Below are 17678 nucleotides of genomic sequence, written 5' to 3' on the forward strand. Positions count from 1 at the left end.
AACAAGTAGCATTTGTCTAAGGCGATGTCACTGGGAGAAGCAGAGAAGTGGGTATTAATGTGTGTTTATGCGTCTGTGGGGAGGTGAAAATGTGATGGGAGGGCTGATGTTAAGCTATCAGGGAAGAGGCACTCATCCTCTTAGCTTGAGCAACTGCAACAGGATAAGGGCTACAGGAATGAGCAATGACAGCTAATCATGCACATTTTTTATGTGTGTTCAAAGGCACATTAACTATCCAGTAAGGGATGAAATGTGGCAGCAAGGTTTGTGTGTTATGTGTGTGTGTCTGTGTGTGCAGAGCAGAGAGTGTGCACTTGATGTTCCATGAATAGTAAATAAGAGATAAGATTTTTTTTTTCCACTTGCAAGTACACACACACATTCACATCATATTCCCCTGTTGGGAGCATTGCATTCAGTGGCTGTCAAAGATAAGGCAACTAATTCAAAGTTGAGTCAGAATGGTGGAATAAGTGAATTTTTACAGAAGGGCTAAGGAGGATCAAGTCCTGAAAACAATAATAATAATAATAAAAAAATAGTATATCTTTATACATATGTGGAATAAAAATACAAAAATAAGAAAAAGTGAGTTGAAAAGCTCATCTGAAAGCTGGCAGGTGGTTGTACTGCAGGGGACGAAGAGGGAAAAGAGAATGGCAGGAGATGGGGAGAAAAATGACAAGGATGGGAGAAGGACGGAGGGGTTGAGCAGCTCACGCAGCGATGCGTCTGTGATCACTGGAAAAGCACTGTTCCAGAAATATGCCATTTAATTACAGGCAGGACAGGCTGACCTTATAGCGTGTAGTACTTTAACATGGATTCAGACAAATAGGAATGGAGCATGACAGCGGAAACCGACACTAATAAAAGAAATCGGGTAGGCTCATTTTCCCCACCTCACTGTCTGTTTCACAATCCTTGGCTGTGCTAAATTCTTTATTTGTTTTTTCTCTCTACTTGTCTTTTGTCACTCATTCTTAGCAGCAGCTGTACCTGTTTGATATAGATCTTCAACTTCTCTGCAGGTCAAATTGTGTTTCTAATTATTTGCTGACTGACTGACACTACAGGCCAGTTTTAAAACATGTTTTATTAATAAAGTAACTTACTGTGGACCTTGGTCTGTTCCCAGAGTTTTTGAAGTCTCAGTTTCTTATTTATTTTTAGGTACTCTCTGTTTCTTTGCTTTAAGGTTTCTTTTATTCTTAGTATATTGTTGTTTAGTGCTGAGGTTTTATTTTCAATTATTCCTGACCATTATAATGCTTGTTATCTTTTAGTAATAGATACTGTTTACATTCATGAATTTATTAATCCCTGTGTGTCTTTCCTCATTTTAAATGAAACTGGTGTTTATATAGTGCTTTGCTATTCCAATCATTTTAGTAGTACAAGCCTTATTAATGCATTCACATTCATACAACCACTTTTATCTATGGCTAAGACTTTTAGCCTAACATTCAGACGCTCACACTTTGATGGATGCATCAAGGGCAACTCTGTCTCACTCAGGAACACTTTAACATGTTTTATTTTTATAGTTACTTGTCTCTTCTGTCTTGATTGTCCTCACAAGTGACTCAAGTGACTCACACTTGTGTCTCAGCTGTTTCCACTTCCCTGATTACCCCATCTGTATAAATAGTCCCATCTTCTCCTCAGCCTTTGTCTCACTATCTTATTAGCTCCCTGTGTTAAGTTCTCGTGTGGCCTGAACGATCTTGGATTCTGTATGGGACTTTTGTTTACCAAAGACAGACAGCAGCATTAAAGATTTAAATGCAACTCATGTGAGATAGTTTTACAGTCTAGGGTTAGAGGGCAGAGCAGGGTGATAGTGAACAGAGTTCAGTCTTCTAACATCCTGGTGAATGAAGCTGTTTATCAGTCTAGCAGAGCGAGCCCGGATGCTCTAGAAATCTTCTTCCCAAAGGCAAGAAGCTGAAAAGGAAGTGTGAAGGGTGGAAGAGATGGGTGTTGAAAATGTCCATGAGGAAGGGCAGGAGGGCACAAATAATCTTGTTGGCTGCACTCACTATGGCTTGCTGGGTCTTCCGGTCAGCCGGTCTTCTGGCAGGAGGTTGTGCAGCCTCGGTTCCACACAGCAGCCAGCGAGGACACTTTCAATGGTGCCCTTGTAGAATGAATACATGATAACAATTGCTAATGACAAAAAACAATTACAAGAGCAGAAAGCTAATCGGGGTATTCCATATGTATTTTTCCAGCAACTAACAAAACTTTAGTCAGCCTAATTGTTTCCTGTTCTTCTTGGGGAATCCAGAGACACTGCTGGGCCAGATAGATATCACCCCTGAAATTCCAGGTCTACCCTGAGGTCTTCAAGGGAAGTTTCCCTGGAGGAATCCTGATTAGAGACCTGCACCACATCGCATGGCTTCTCTTTGACACAAGGGATCAGCAGCTCTATATTTCTAAAGCTATTCCCTGCCAGCCTACGGAGGAAATTAATTCATCTAAATGTATCTGCAGTCTAATTCTTTTGGTCACTACCCAAAGCTCATGACCATAAGTAATAAATCAAAGGATTTTCTTTCTTGCTCAGCTCTTTCTTCACCATAAGTCTGCTACACAACCCTCATCACTTGCAGCCCTACACTAACCCACCTGTCCATCTCACAGTCATGACTTCAGATTTGGAGGGAACAATTCTCTTCAATTAAACGAACAAAAAATACAATGAACCTTTCATGTAAGAATTGCTTTCCCAAAAGATTGAACCCTCCTGGAGTCATGGAGCTCAGCCAGGCACGGCTGCAAGAAATATCATTAAGTACATTGAAAATGAATGTGTTTCTTGGCTGTTTCTTGTCTTTGGGGCAAATTAGATAAGACAGCAACATTTTTTATCAGGATTCTTAGAAATAAGAGAAAGGAAGTAGTGACTGATAAGCGAACTATAAAAAAGGGAGATGAGGGGAAAGCGTTTACAGGTAAACCTCATTCATACACTGTGCACAAGAGAAACAAAGAAGTGGATAAAGCTCAGAAGTGATAAACTGCATCACTGTGTTGTTTTGTTTCCCTCTACAATGTAAATGAGCTACCTATATCTTTTCTGTGAAGGTGGCACCGGATTAGAGCATAAAGATAATGTATGATGTATATTAAAGAAACTCTACCATTGAAAAAAGAGTTTTACACTGGTTGAAAACAAATATCAATAACAGAACTTTGCAGGATTTTGCTCAAGACACTACCTTTTCTTAAAGTCATTCATTTTAATAATATCCTTTCCCTGCATTTAGGATAAAATATTTTTATTTTTACGGTGGGGATGGTGGTGACTTAAACTGCAAAAAGAGGTGTGTAATATTGATCCTATAATTCATATCCACATTTGATGTATGGTTCATGAAAGCACCTTTGAAATCTTTTATATATATGCCTCCCAGTGTTAGATATCAAGCTAATGGTCTGTTGGATCAATGACGGATAATCAATAATCATAGGGACACAATGAGCTTGTGTTTTTTCCCTTCTACTCTACTACAAGAAAGATCTGATGGGGTAACGGAACTCAGAGGGAAAGCACATGCTTGACTCTCAAAGAAGCAACTAAGAGAAACCTGCTTAATGAGACAAAACATTTTGTTACTTCATTTACAAATGAAAAGCACTGATTTATTTCTCCTCTCCTCTTCTCAGGCTTAACCAGTGCAGATACAGTGGTGAATATGCGGAAGGTTACCCATCAGACCATAAGTGAGGAGCTTTCTAAAACAGTTCTGCTCCCTTGCCTCTTCACCCTCCGCCCCAGTGCTGGTTCATTCCATGAGCCGCCCAGAATCAAGTGGACTAAGGTTTGGGGCCAAAGAGGCTCTGATGGCCTGCAAAAGGAACAGTCAGTCCTGGTGGCCAAAGACAATGTGGTCAAGGTACAGTAAACATATTTACCGTTAGTAAATGCTTGACTTACCTGTAATTTAGCTATTTCTCTCAAACATTTTTTTTTCACTATTTTTCTCACTCTCTGCTCCTCAGGTGAAGAAGGCCTTCCAGGGTCGTGTCACACTGCCTGGTTATAATAAGAACCGCTACAATGCCAGTCTCGCTCTGACTGGGCTGCGCTCTAGCGACTCTGGTCTATATCGGTGTGAGGTAGTGGTGGGCATTAATGATGAGCAGGACACAGTTCCTCTGGAGGTCACAGGTGAATAAAATGTAAACTTTTCTTTCACTGTGATAGTTATTTTAAATTTAAGGTAAAGTTTTCAACATTTCACCTACATTTAAATTACTTCTGGTAAAATATAGTGAGTAGTCACACTAGCATCACCCGCTCCTCACCCTACCTCTAAGGCAGAAAACTCCAGAAGTGGAAGATTTAGAGCTCGATAACCTCATCCACAAACTAGTAGGAAGAAAACTAGGCGCCAAGCATTTGGTGGCCAGATCTGTAACCATGATGCTCGGTCAATTACAGTGGAAAGAAATAGCATGAACCCCTGTCTAGCAAAGTCCATGTATCTACCCCATCCTGTGGATGCACCACCTGCAGGGATAGGCATTGATGTTGCGTTCAGTGTGAGCTGGGAGGTAGGCAAAAGTAGGCTCCAGGGTCTTTTTTTGTAAGCAGTTGCAAAATAAATATACCTGCAGTGCTGAATTACAATAAAACAACAGTATAATATTTGTGACTGGATGACTGATTCTGTTTTAAAATTGCTCCAGTTTCATTTCAAAATGATCCCAGTCACGGTCCAGATGATTTTAAAATTATTTAAAAGCTTACACTTCATTATTTAGTAGTGTGTACAATATCTGTGCAACTGATTCAGGATGTAGTATCTGTTATATAAAGAAACAACTTGGAATACAACGCAGTAGCAATTTAAAATTACTGCTAGTTCATCTGGTTAGATGTAGCATCATTAGGAGTGCAGACAGAATTACCAGTAATAAAAAAATCAAGAACTAAACTAATAAAAAGATTCAAAAACTCAAACAGCATATTTGGGGTAATCTTCATTAATTGTTTGTGTTATTATTGTAGTGTTCAGTTATACCACTGCCTCCTCTCATCCTAATCAGAGTTTGTACATGTAACAAACTTAGGACGTGACCAGGTTTTGTTTTAATTTGATGGCTATAAGACGAATTATTAACACTATTTTCAATGTTTTGTAAGAAAAAGAAAAAAGGTAGAAAGCAGGAAGTATCTTCATAAAAACTGATTATTTCTATTCAGTGTGTGTTGATGTACGCGATTACATTATGTATGCGTTATGTGTGTTTAACCAACACAAAGAACTGTCTCAGCAAATAACTGCCGCGCTGGTTGTGTATAGCTCCATTGTAGCTCTCAAGGTCTGCCACTATGAATAATAATGACCCTGTTTCCGTGTCAGGCTAGTACAATCATTACAGCAAGGGTTATTTACTGTTTATGTAGAATGTATGATGATAGGGAAAAGGTGAAGGAACTCAAACACATTAAACATCATTGACCTGGGCCATTCAGGTGCTGTTCATGCACTGAAAACCTAATGAAGCCAATAAGGTAGAAACCCAGCAGGGCACAGTGTTGTCAAATAGCATTGCACCGAGAGCTCTGTGTGGCTCTAGGTGGCTTAACTAAATAGGCAAACCATTTGTTCTGTCCAGGAAACCGATATTTGTGGAATACCACGCTACTTGGAGGTAGCTCGCTCTAGTGGAACTATTATTACCGTGTCTGGGTGTTTTATCTGCAAAGCTATCATAGGTTTTTGTCGGGGCACTCACTATTTTTAATAATAACCTACTATCATAATGACTGCCGGGAACTGATTGATGCATTAGGCACTGTACACCACGCCACCACTTACTACGAAGCCATGCTACCGCTAACATAACCAACAGAAGCTGTAAAAGTTCAGAGGACTTTTGGCTCCATTTTCACTCTTCATAGTAATAGAGACAGACTGCACTCAGTTTCTGCACATGGTTCAAATGTGAACACGTGCAAGCTTGTTAATGTCTGTGGGAAATTTGTGTGTGCCTGTTTGTAAAGACCACTATGCCTAATGCCTAATTTCAGTACTTCAACAAGGATGCCATCTGGTTTTGTCAAGTATGAAGAACACCTAATAGGTGCTCATAGAATACATTTCATAAGTGAGACCCCTGCCACTATGCTTAGGAGACCCTGTGTCCTCCCATTCTTGGCCAATTGATTAATACACCATGAAAACCACTCCTTCAGAGAGAAGCCAATTACGTAGCTGGCGAGGAGTAGCCTTCTCCAGGGCTTAGTCTTAATTGGAAGTCACGGTACATGGCAGACCACAGCCGTCCTCTCGCTAATTCTACCAACTGCTCAACATGTTAATTAGCAGGTATTGATACTGCTCAGCTGTATTAATATCATATTAATCCACACCACTCTTCTTATAGAGTAATTTGTGTGTTCCCTGATGTCCTCTTCTGCCATTTGTTGTTGTTTTTTTTATTTCTCCCTTGTTCCCTCTGCCTTTCTTCCTCCTTGTTTTGTCTCCATCGTCTTCCTTTCTCCTGGCACATATTGACTGACCAATTGGCTGTGTCTCACCAATTACAACGCAGTGCTATTGATTGTGTTTGTCAGACTTTCTCTGTGGTGACATATGGCAGCTCACTGCTGTAAGAGCAGTGCATAGTGTATCTGCACTGACTATTGTTAATGTAACCTCTGAATGGAAGGAAACTACTTGAATGGCCAGATCATGTCAGCTATAAGACGATGTTAGATTATAATATTATTTTATGCCATGTTATACCCCTAATTAAAGATTGTGAATTATTATGTAGTTTTAGTTTGCATTATTCTCCTGAATTAGAAGAAGCTGATAACTATTGCATTAGTTAAACTGATTTGCATTACATTAAACTGCTGACTTGTTGTGAATGAATGATATTGTTTTATGATGCATTATACTGCTGAGTTATAAGAAATCTAATTTGTCTGAGTAGAAGAGAACAGAGTGTGCTGGAGTTTTCTGCCCCATTTCAGCAGGAGCAGATAAACAGGGAGCCATCTAGAAAAGCTGATATCAACTCTGCAAGTTTCTGAAAGTTTACTGGAGAGATTGAAGTTGTTTTCTTTTTTCCAAAAGTTTGTTTTTGTTTTGTTTTTTTCTTATTTTGTGGATGATGATTGTAGTGCATTGAACAGCAGTGTCTAACACACTAGTCTAAAATGTCACTGCTTTGAAATGTTTCCTCATATAGCGCTTGTGTAACTTACAGGTCAGCACTGCGACTGTTTAATTTTACTTTATGTTCTGTTGTTTCCTTTGTCACCTTTTCTGCGTTGTCACAAATTAGGAATGAAAGTGTGGTTTAGAAATCACACTCTGAACTTAAAATACATCAGTTGCAGAAAGATGATACAACCAAGAGGTGGGAGTAAACTATCTTTAGACTTGTAATGCATTGCTCAGTTTGTTAACTTCATTGTGACACATTCATTATTTACATGTTGTGCCTTTAATCCAATTGCTTGCAGTTCAGACATATGTGTTTAAAGTGATATGTAAATATCACTTGGCCCAATGTTGTAGAGTTACTGTTGCTCCTTTCAGAATGGCACAAAATGTTCAAATGCTGTCAGACTAGCTGTTTCTGTATTTGCTGTGTTTATATTGTCAGACTTGAAAGTGGTTCTCTCATCCATGGCCAGAAAGCAAGTAAGTGATTGTATTTTCAAAAAAATTAGCACTTTGAAACAGCTCTTACCGCTCTGTAATTTAAACAAAAAAGGTTGATCATTTATTCAAAATTGCCTCATTGTATTTGTTGGGTTAAATAAAGAAAAATAATTATACATTTTTAAACACTAAAGCACATTGCGCCATATAATAATTCAAGTGTCAAGAGACACCAGCTCCTGATTAGTGTAGCAACGAGGGCATCATATGGTGGCTTTCTGTTTTTCCCTTAGGAGACTGTGTGGGGATGTACAAAGATGCATCGTGGTAAAAATAGATGAGATGAGGTATTGTGCATTCCCTGTGGAAAGGCACTGGGTTTCCCATGCTGAGAGGAAACCCATTTATCTCTCTGGTGCATGTGTTAGCCAGCAAGCTACAGTAGCATCTATGTTTGGACAAAACCCCGCAGCCTCAAAAGAGAAGGGATGGAGGCTGAGAAATTAGGAGAAGAGAAAAGAAACAAAACATTTCTTCTGCCCGCAACAGCAGATGCACTGCTGGTGCTGTGGGAACTCTCTCTGTCTACAAATGGCCCTGCTTACTCTCTGCGCTAAAGCCTGGAGTGTTAATGCTCAAATTGTCACAAGGGCCCTACGTCTCACATAGGAATATCTGTCACTCTCCCAGACAATGCCAGCGAAGATAAAGGCGATGTATTAGTTGCCAAACAGCCACTAGCTTTCATGTTGCTGGATGCACATCAGGGGCACAGTGTTGTGTGAAAGGCAACCAGAGGTGTGAACTGAAGGATAAACACTTGAACTTGGATTGACCTTCTGATGCAGTTCTATTCCAGGTTCGATGGAATATACTGTGTCATGTCTTTCTACTTCAAAATTTTTAACCAAGCTTTTCATATTCTCTGCCTATTTTTCTTTTCACTTTGGTTTAATGCACGCATGGTTTTCCTTTTCTTTGTCTGTCTTCTTTGTCATTCCATCATGGGTTCAGAGGCAGGCGGCGTGCAGCAGGGGGACACTGTGTTTGTACTGTTAAATCAGTCAAATAAACATCACCACTGTTTGTCAATCTCTGTATCCAAGGGCAACATCTCTTTTCTCAAATAAGCCAACCGACTATCCGATGCAAATGAGACTCACGTACAGAGGTTCCTGAATCTGAATCCTGTAGTTTCATATCACACAGATGGAACAATGTCAACACCTGATGAGGATGTCAAGGGGGCTTTGTGCACATATGCCTGTGAGCATGTACATGCTCATGTTTCGATGGTGCAAGGTTATAGTTCATAAATACTTTGGTGAATTGAAGGTTGCATGTTATGTATTCGTGTTTTTTGAGCTTCCTCTTTATTTCTTATCACAATTTCTTTGCTCCAGGTGTGGTATTCCACTACCGGGCCCCTCATGACCGCTATGCCCTGACCTTTGCTGATGCCAAGAGGGTGTGCATGGAGAACTCAGCGGCCATCGCAACACCTGGTCAGCTGCAGGCTACCTTTGCTGATGGCTATGACAACTGTGACGCTGGCTGGCTTTCTGACCAGACTGTACGGTGAGGCTTTTCAAGCTGGGTACAAGAGCTATTTGGGTTTTGTTGGAATAAAATTCAAGAATACATTATTCAATATGACTAGTTAATATACTGGCTGAATTACTACATTCTAGAAACTGTATATAAACAATGTAAATAGCTTCCAGGTCTTAAAAAAATATATCCAGTTTTGAAGTGTATTAAATCTGCTTTCTTTCTCCTCTGTCATTACTTTCTTATGATGTGATGGCCCAAATCACTGGTTTCAAGTTATTTATTCACAATGTCCGTTTTTTAAAATTCTGGCCCAACGTAGAATGGCCTGGCTAACCGCCCACCTCACTGCTGCTAAATTTAGATGTTTTTTGCTTCTATCATTAATTACCCTTTTATTTACCCCAAATCACTCAAATCCACTCCCCACTCATGGAGTCTGCTTTAAATAACACAAGATGTTCATAGCCAGTTCACAAACCCAAGTGACTCCTCAGTCTTTTTGTGGAATCTGTGCAACAAACCCCCATTAAATAAAGGGTATCATCAGCAAATCCAGAAGAAAAATTGTGAAAAAAAGACATATTTTCCCTCTGGCTAGAAATGACAACAAATAAGCTGTGTGACTCTGAAGTCTTGTTCTGTATGTCTGTAAATTTTCTCCCCAACAAACACAACAATGTCGACAAAACGTCGTCACCTGCAGGTGTCTTTGGTTTCATTCTACAATACTGGACTTATTTTTCTACAAGGTTTGAACTTTGAGTGTTAAACAAGAGAGAAAAGTGTGAAATGTTCATCCCTGTCTGAGAAAAGTGTATAAAGTGTGTAGTGAGGGCTTTTACAGCCTTAAAACATCTATAATAATTGGCTAATTTGCAGATTTCACCTATCGCGGGTTATTTTTAGAACGTAACTCCCGTGAAAAACAAGGGACCACTGTAATGGGAAATGGCATGGGTTCATGCATAGTTTCATAACATGTGTAAGAATTGGTACCCTCAATTTATTTGAATTGTTTTCTGCTAATCCAATTGAGAAAACCTGGGGTAAATTTTAAAAGGTCATTAATGATAGCTGAAATGAAAAAACAGTGGTGAGCAGTTAGGCAGGACGCTATGGGATAATGATCTAATAGTGCCAAAAATCACAATCACTTTCTGTAAGCTCTGTCTTTTCACTTTCATAAGGCTTTGTCTGAAGTTCATCTATGTCACTTGATTGGTGCTTTTCATTGGCTGTGACTTAAGAATGCACATGAGTTATTTAAAAAATCCCAACAACATTTGACTGAAGGTATTTTTGGGGATGACTGGAAGAGGTCTTCAAAACATCCATTACTTTGGTGATTTTGTATGGTGGAAATTGACCTTGTAACATGCTTTGAACGCTTTGCTTGATCCTTTTTGAATCCTCATTTATGTGGTTTAAAGATATATGCACAAAATTACTTTCAGCAAGCCCAACCCCATTGGTTGGGATTGCTATGCTCGAGGTGTAGTCATGAGGTTTGGTGAAAAATATCAGTCAGTGTGCCAAATTTCAAGTTTTAGAGAATCTGTGAGGAAACTGTCTTCGGTTACAGGCAACACATTATTTATCCTATAGACAGTGGCGTGTCTAGAAAATTTTTGTTGGGGGGGCCAGGTAGGGGCACAGATTTGGAGAAGGGTGGCAGATTTAATTGGCAGATAATGTTTAAAAAAAAAATTCTACCAACCGTTAACCATAATTCAATAATCCTATAAACCTAATAACCAAATGCACTTTTAACTCTTATTAGAATGAGATTTTAACCACTACGGTGCAAAGTTTTTAGATACTGCGTTGATAAAGTACAAGAGATACAATCAGTGCTTTGTCAGTGTTTACTCAGCATTCAAGGACAGCAATATTTGCATAGTATTTTTACTGACATATACTGCACATATGTTTTGGGCAAAAACATTTTTGAATATTAAAATACGAACATTTGTAGCAAACAATTGACAAATTAGCCAGTTCCAATGTAAAACTTTCTCTGCCTGTTAAAAAAAGAAGATAATCTTCTCACAAACTGGTGTTTGATTTTGAAACAGGAAAAAAGTGGAGAAACAACTGAAAAGACTAACATTTGAATAAAACCTGAAAGCAAGTAAATACTTTCTATGCTGCCTTATGGTAAACGTTGGTAATATTGATAAAGAACAACACTGGCTGATGATGAAATACATTCAGCTGGCATGGTGACACTGCCAGTATAACCTGCAGGGCTGGACTGGGACAGAAAATCGGGCATTTTGACTACAGACCGACCCACCAGGTATTAAAGCCATAAAGCCTTTGAATGAAAACAAACCCTGTTGTGACAGTGATGTACAGTCTTTTTGGTATATGTATGATTTCTATACATTTTACGTCAGATAAAAACTTTGGTTGTAAGATTTAGATAATTATTTAATAAAAGCTAGATATTTTAAATGAGAATAAGAAAGAAAAGTATTTCTTTGTTCCCCCTTTCCCTGTTAATGCCCTACCTGGCCCCCTGGCAAAACTTTGCTAGACCCGCCCCTGCACAGTTACCAGCTGTCAGCTACATAAAAAAGGATCCTGGTGGGTGGTCTTCACGTTTCCCTCTCACCAGATATCCAAACCGACATCATGACCAGCAGCTTTACAGCTGTGGCTCCAGCAAACATCAGCTGATACTAGAAATTGATATTAAATAAATTCTAACAACAGCCGATCAAGCTTAAACGTGCTGCTGTTGTTTAGCGCGACATCTGCTGGTTTCGTCTTTCTGGCGCAAAGTGGGCGATAAACAAACAAGAGAGAAAAGCCGATCAGCTGATCATCGATCAGTTTCATGATTGAAGTAGCAACAGGAGAGGCAGGATGAGAGAAGAGGCAGCTGTGCAGCGTAAAGACAGAATAAATCCAGCTTTGTGTCTTTTTCCATTCTAGCTGAAGTTCGGGACAAACTGTGTCTCTTCTCAGCTCAATACCAAACGTGTAATATTTTCTCTGATTGAGGGACCATTCCATTTTTTTAAGGAGCCGTTGGCAACTCTACTAACTAACCTTATGAATAAAATAAAGTTCACTATCAGTAACATCATAGCAACCGAACAGCTGTATAAAAACTCCAAGCTGGCTAGAACGCAGTATGAGTTATTGCAACTGACAGTAAAAAGTCAGCACAACGAAAATAAACTCCACCTAAACTTAGTTTATATCTGACCCAGATAGACTGCAGGTCATGACTTCTTACCTGAAGTTCAGTTCACCTGACACTCGGACTGGCGGCTGCCTCGGGGCTCTCCTCCTGCCTCCCCTTCCCTCATCCACCTGCTGCCTCTGTGGAAGCCCCGCCATAGCCACCACCAAACAACGGAGTTATTTCTACACATCGACCTGCATCTGGCCAATCCACCACCTCTCATTGTTCATGCCGTTACAAAAAAAATAAAAAATAAGTCAAATAAGCCCGATGGCCAGTCCAGCTATGTTAACCTGCAACCAAATCTGCAGCTCCATACAGCAATGTTACGACTTAGATTACATCTTATAACTCATAACTCTTATGTTAGCTCCCCTCTGTAGCATACTGTCTGAAATATTCCACGGCTGCAATAATTCTTTAAGTGTTATTTTTTCCTTGGTATTCTAATTTCGCCGAAGTTTACTAAACTCAACAAACTTAATATTACTTACCGGGACATTTATTCTGTCCTCATTTTCTTTCACCGAAAAATTGTTTCCTGCAGTGACGTCTTTCGTTCTTGGCTCTCCTACCTTTGCTAACATGATGCACATAGCGCAGAAGCCGATGCTGCATTCACTTACACTCGGATATCTGAGCGTCACCGTGAAAACATAATCGGACATTTGATATTTGATTGAATTTTATTGTTTTGCCTTTGGGGTGACACCTGGGGTGGCCAGTCTGGTTGGGGGGGGTGGCCTGTGCCCCCCCAGGCCACCCCGCTGGACACGCCATTGCCTATAGACACTGACTGACTCATAGATTGCAGCTGAACTTGACTTTTAAATAAGTTATCTATCTAGTTCTCATACTAACACGGTTTGCTGAAGAGAGTTATCGTATAAAACCTCTTTCAAGCAGTAGATAAGACTAATATTTGTGATTGCTTTCCTCACTATCAAACATTATAACAAAAGACAATCTCTAAATAATACGTCTACAAAAACACAAGTTAATGAACTATCTATAAGTATAAAGTATCAAAGTTTGAAAGTCATTGTGATATTTTGGGGGTTTTCATAGACTTGATACTGTGCAACATAATTGGACCTAATAGCTTGTTTGTACACTGGAAAGGCAGTTTAACTACATCAGCCCCCTCTGAGCTGCCTGTCAGCCATGTACTTCAGCTTGCCACTTTCTGTTAAATCCCTTTTTACATTACCAGTCAGAGCCTGCCTCTCCACATTGTTTTCCATATCAGCATTTTAATTTCAAATTGCCGTTGCTCCACTTGACAAGCACACTGACTGTTGTCTGCCTGACAGTTTTTCACAGACTTCCTGCGGCACGACTTCCTTGCCTTTTTCTTTCTCGCCTTCCATCCCGCACTCCTGTTGTTTTCACTCGGGAGCTACCTAATTGGTCCAGATCCAGGAGGCTCTGACTGCACATCAGCGAGGAGGAAAGTGTCCAATTAATACTTGGTGAAAAAATATAGACATCAACCGCCATTTCATCAGACACCAAGCAAAAAGAAAGTAGCTGCGGCCTGAGACACTAAAAGATTTTGTTCTCTTCTTATATCACAAGCATGTCTGTCTTCTTCATGTATATTTGATTGCGCATCTTTTCCAAGTGCTTCATAAAGTCCCTGTATGCCCAGCATAATCTTTTAATCAGCCTCTTTGTTTGCACTGTGGTGCTGCAGGAAACAATGTTCTTGTGGAATAATTGCTCAGTTGGAGCCTAAATATAGATTGTTGATGTTGTTTTTTTCTTTTTAGCCCCACAGGCATGCCAAGCCACCACAGAAATTCCTGATTCTTTTAACCTCTTCTTGACTTTCTATCTCTCTTTCTTTCTCTTTCTAAAAGCTCGAGCATTGACAGTCTTATACTGCTAGAGCACTAAATGCATTTTCAAACGATTTAAAATGAAACGATTTGGTTGTGAAACTCACACCGAGGGCAGAACAATTAAAACAAACAAGATAGTGTATCCATTGAAGTGCTTGCCAATTATTTTCCCGCGGTTGTTGTCGCATATTGTGAATGTTACTATATTTCTTGCTTCCAACCAGATTCAAGAGAGGACATCTCTGTGTTTATTTTTCATTAGTATTTGGGAAATATATTTTGGTCAACTCTGAGAGGAAGATATGTTTAAACTTATTGTATTTCAGGGCAGGCAATGATAAAAGTGTACCTTTTATCTTATTTTGTATGCGTGTGAACACAGACTCATCCCAGGGGAGCCAAGTCTCTGGCTGCTTTTTTCATGGCCAGGCTATATTAATCTCACTCTCTTTTCTTCTCTCACTCTCTCTGTCATTGTCCCTATCTCTTGGGTTCCTCTGCAGGTATCCCATCCAGTCACCACGGCCAGGTTGCTATGGGGATTGTGAGGACTCACCTGGAGTTCGTAACTACGGCAATAGGTCCCCTGATGAGCTGTTTGATGTCTACTGTTTTGCTAAGCGTCTTCAAGGTAGGAGTCAGGAGCTTCTACCATACATTTGAGTTTAGTCATGCATGGGTCCACTAAGCCGAGGGTTCGCAGTGCCAGAAGGCTGTGACCAGGCCTTAATACTCTGTTAGCACAGTGTAGAGAAGAGCAGTGGGAGAGGAAAGGGAGGAGAGTTTGTTCAACTGAGGGAGATGCAGAGGCCTGAAGGCAGAAGCTAAGTGGGTCAGTAGTGTTATCATAAAAGTTTGCTCTGATTTGCAGCGCCACAAGAAGAGGTGGCACTGGGCACATCTTATGTATCCAAAATCTTATTTACCCCATCCCCAATTGCTGCATGTTGTAAACGCAATAGCTTACACAATAAAACTGGGAAATCTATAGATTTGGTGTCATGCTTATTCCATTTTTATCGTTTTAATCTTTATTGTGAGATTTTTACAAGGATGTAATAAAGATGTCATGGACTGTGTGTCAAAGATCGGCTGTGTGGGAGTCGAAGGTGGACTGCAATAGAAAAAGCAAAACAACCTTAATCCTGTCTTGCAAAATGTAAACAACGCCTAAAAACAGGGCCATAAAATACAAATAAAAGACAACAAGGAACAAAGGAACGCAAAGCAATGAGGGACGACGTGGCAAACAACAAGGCGACTCAGACGACATATACTCACATGATAACAAGGTGGAGAGGTAACGGGTGAGAACACAGCTGAGGATAACTTAACATAATGACTCAGAAGGAATAAAAAAATAAAAATGGGAACAAAACAGAGACTAAACAAGCCATGAAAACACAAGGGAGGCAGGAACACACAGGAACTCAGTGACTTAAATACCCAACTTGAAGTAAAAGTAAAAACAGAAAATATAAATATAAAGAAACCGACCAGGAAATGCTATTACAAGAAAAATGTCAAAACAAATGATTCTCAAAGCCAAAAGAATAATATTATACAGAAAACTCAGAACCCTGACAGCACACTTATAACTGCAAAAAGGTAGCGGAAAGCTCTCTTTACACATTAGAGACTTAATATAGATTTACTTTGCAAGTTAGGGGGCATATCCTGATTTCATAAAGTGTTGCTCCACCTTTAAGTTGTTCTCCAAGTTGGCTGACTTTTTGCCTATAGCCTAAATCTGTTAGCGTCACATCATATAAAATATATAACAATTGAATGCATGTTTGAAGCATTTTTACAGAGTATTCTGTTCAATGCCAGTTAGCTGGAAGCATTGCAAGACAGATGGAGACAGAGTTGGTTTTCATACATCAAAATCAATGGTTGTTGGCTAGAAATTGGAGGCCTGCTTTGGTTTTCTCTCGCAAATGTCCATAAATCTTGAATGATAGATCTGACAACTATGTCAGTGTTTACTGCAGCACCTCAAAGCCTGACGATTATAGCAAGAGTAGCTGGTAGGCTGCACCTTATAAAGCTGCTACTGTGCAAAATGAAAGTCCTCCAAATCTACAAGAACTTCAAACCATTTTTAAGGATTAGAGAAGAAAGATGGCCACGTGATCAAGCTATTTAAACGTTATTTAAAGAAAACATTTGTACTTACATCTTGAAATCAAATATTGCAGTGATGAAACATTTTCTGTCATTGTCTGACTTTTTCTTTTTGACTGAATGACAGAAAAATCAGACGGCCGTCCATCATTTTTGACAGATTAGAAGAATGGCCTGTATTTGTATAGCAAATAATTCATATGCAATAGTGACAAGAACAGTGCTCACAGCATTGGTGACTTCTCTTTTTCTAAACATAACATCAAACATTATACAGAAATATCCTCCCTCAATTTCTTTGGGTGCATCTGTGACCACTGCAGGTCATAGATGGATTCTGTTGCACCCTGATACAGAAGAAACGCATGTGGTCTCATGTAAAAACAGTATTGCTGACCTCTGATCGCCTCCCTGGGGGCAGCGTTTCTAGACTCATCCATCCCACCCATCCATTCTCTTCAGCTATAATAGAGCAAGAGGCGGGGTGCACCCTGGACAGGTCGCCAATCTTCAATATATGAGGTTATGATGAGGGTTATTATATGATTACTGACAGTGGCCCCATCAGTTATCTTACTTTATCAAGCGAGCATCCTGTTTTCGTCACATTTGGTTGTTTAATAACAATGGTTGGAGTATTTTAGTGTCACTTTGAGTAAAAACTTATGTGCTTCTTGTGGTGTTGACATGAGGAGTGATCCCAAGGTCTGTGAAACTGTCTGTCCTTTCCTGATAAATGCATGTTCTCTACTCTGTATTAAACAGTGACTGAGTTGTTTCTTTATTATCTTTTTATTGAATATATTTCTTTATCAGGATAAATTAAAATTAAAATGACTGGTAATAATAGATTATGATGGACATTTTATGACCCTGTCTGTCACAATGACAGATGATGCAACCTCAGCTTGAAAGACATCAAGTCAGCCAGTGACCTTTATGATGCTTATTCCTCTTAAAGAGTCATTGATGTGCTTTGAGATTTGCCTTCTTTCTTCTCAAACGTCTCAGTTACATTTTTAGCCCTCTATTCTTTAATCTCAACATTGGATACACAGTATTTGTTGCCATCTTGATGAGGACTGAGCAGCGGCTAAACACCAGGGGAAATTATGGATATAAATCAATTAAACTAGTTGATAAGTTTTATTGTTTTTAGGTCAAATTAACAAACATATCTAACATTTTGCTCCTCCTGTTTGATTTAATTGGTGACTGAAGCCTCTCCACTCATTACTTATCTTAGATAGATGACAGCTGTGCAAGTGTGCTCAGGCATCACAAGTTCACTACCGCTCATACTACATGACAAGCTCT

General features: G+C 39.5%; 1 protein-coding gene across 2 annotated transcripts in view; it reads left to right on the forward strand.

Annotated features, from left to right (window-relative positions):
* The window catches only part of ncanb (neurocan b), a 174313-nt gene that overhangs the window by 49738 nt on the left and 106897 nt on the right, over window positions 1-17678 (forward strand). For both annotated transcript variants that reach the window (XM_085264010.1, XM_085264009.1), the window contains exons 3-6: window positions 3679-3908; window positions 4015-4183; window positions 9044-9218; window positions 14738-14865. In XM_085264010.1, coding sequence (XP_085120136.1) covers window positions 3679-3908; window positions 4015-4183; window positions 9044-9218; window positions 14738-14865 — 702 coding nt within the window. The remainder of the gene's footprint in view (window positions 1-3678; window positions 3909-4014; window positions 4184-9043; window positions 9219-14737; window positions 14866-17678) is intronic.

This window comes from Mchenga conophoros, linkage group LG23 (genome assembly GCF_057382185.1).
Source record: "Mchenga conophoros isolate Kocher_MC1m ecotype Shallow Benthic linkage group LG23, M_conophoros_male_GT1.1, whole genome shotgun sequence".
Lineage (NCBI taxonomy): Eukaryota > Metazoa > Chordata > Actinopteri > Cichliformes > Cichlidae > Mchenga > Mchenga conophoros.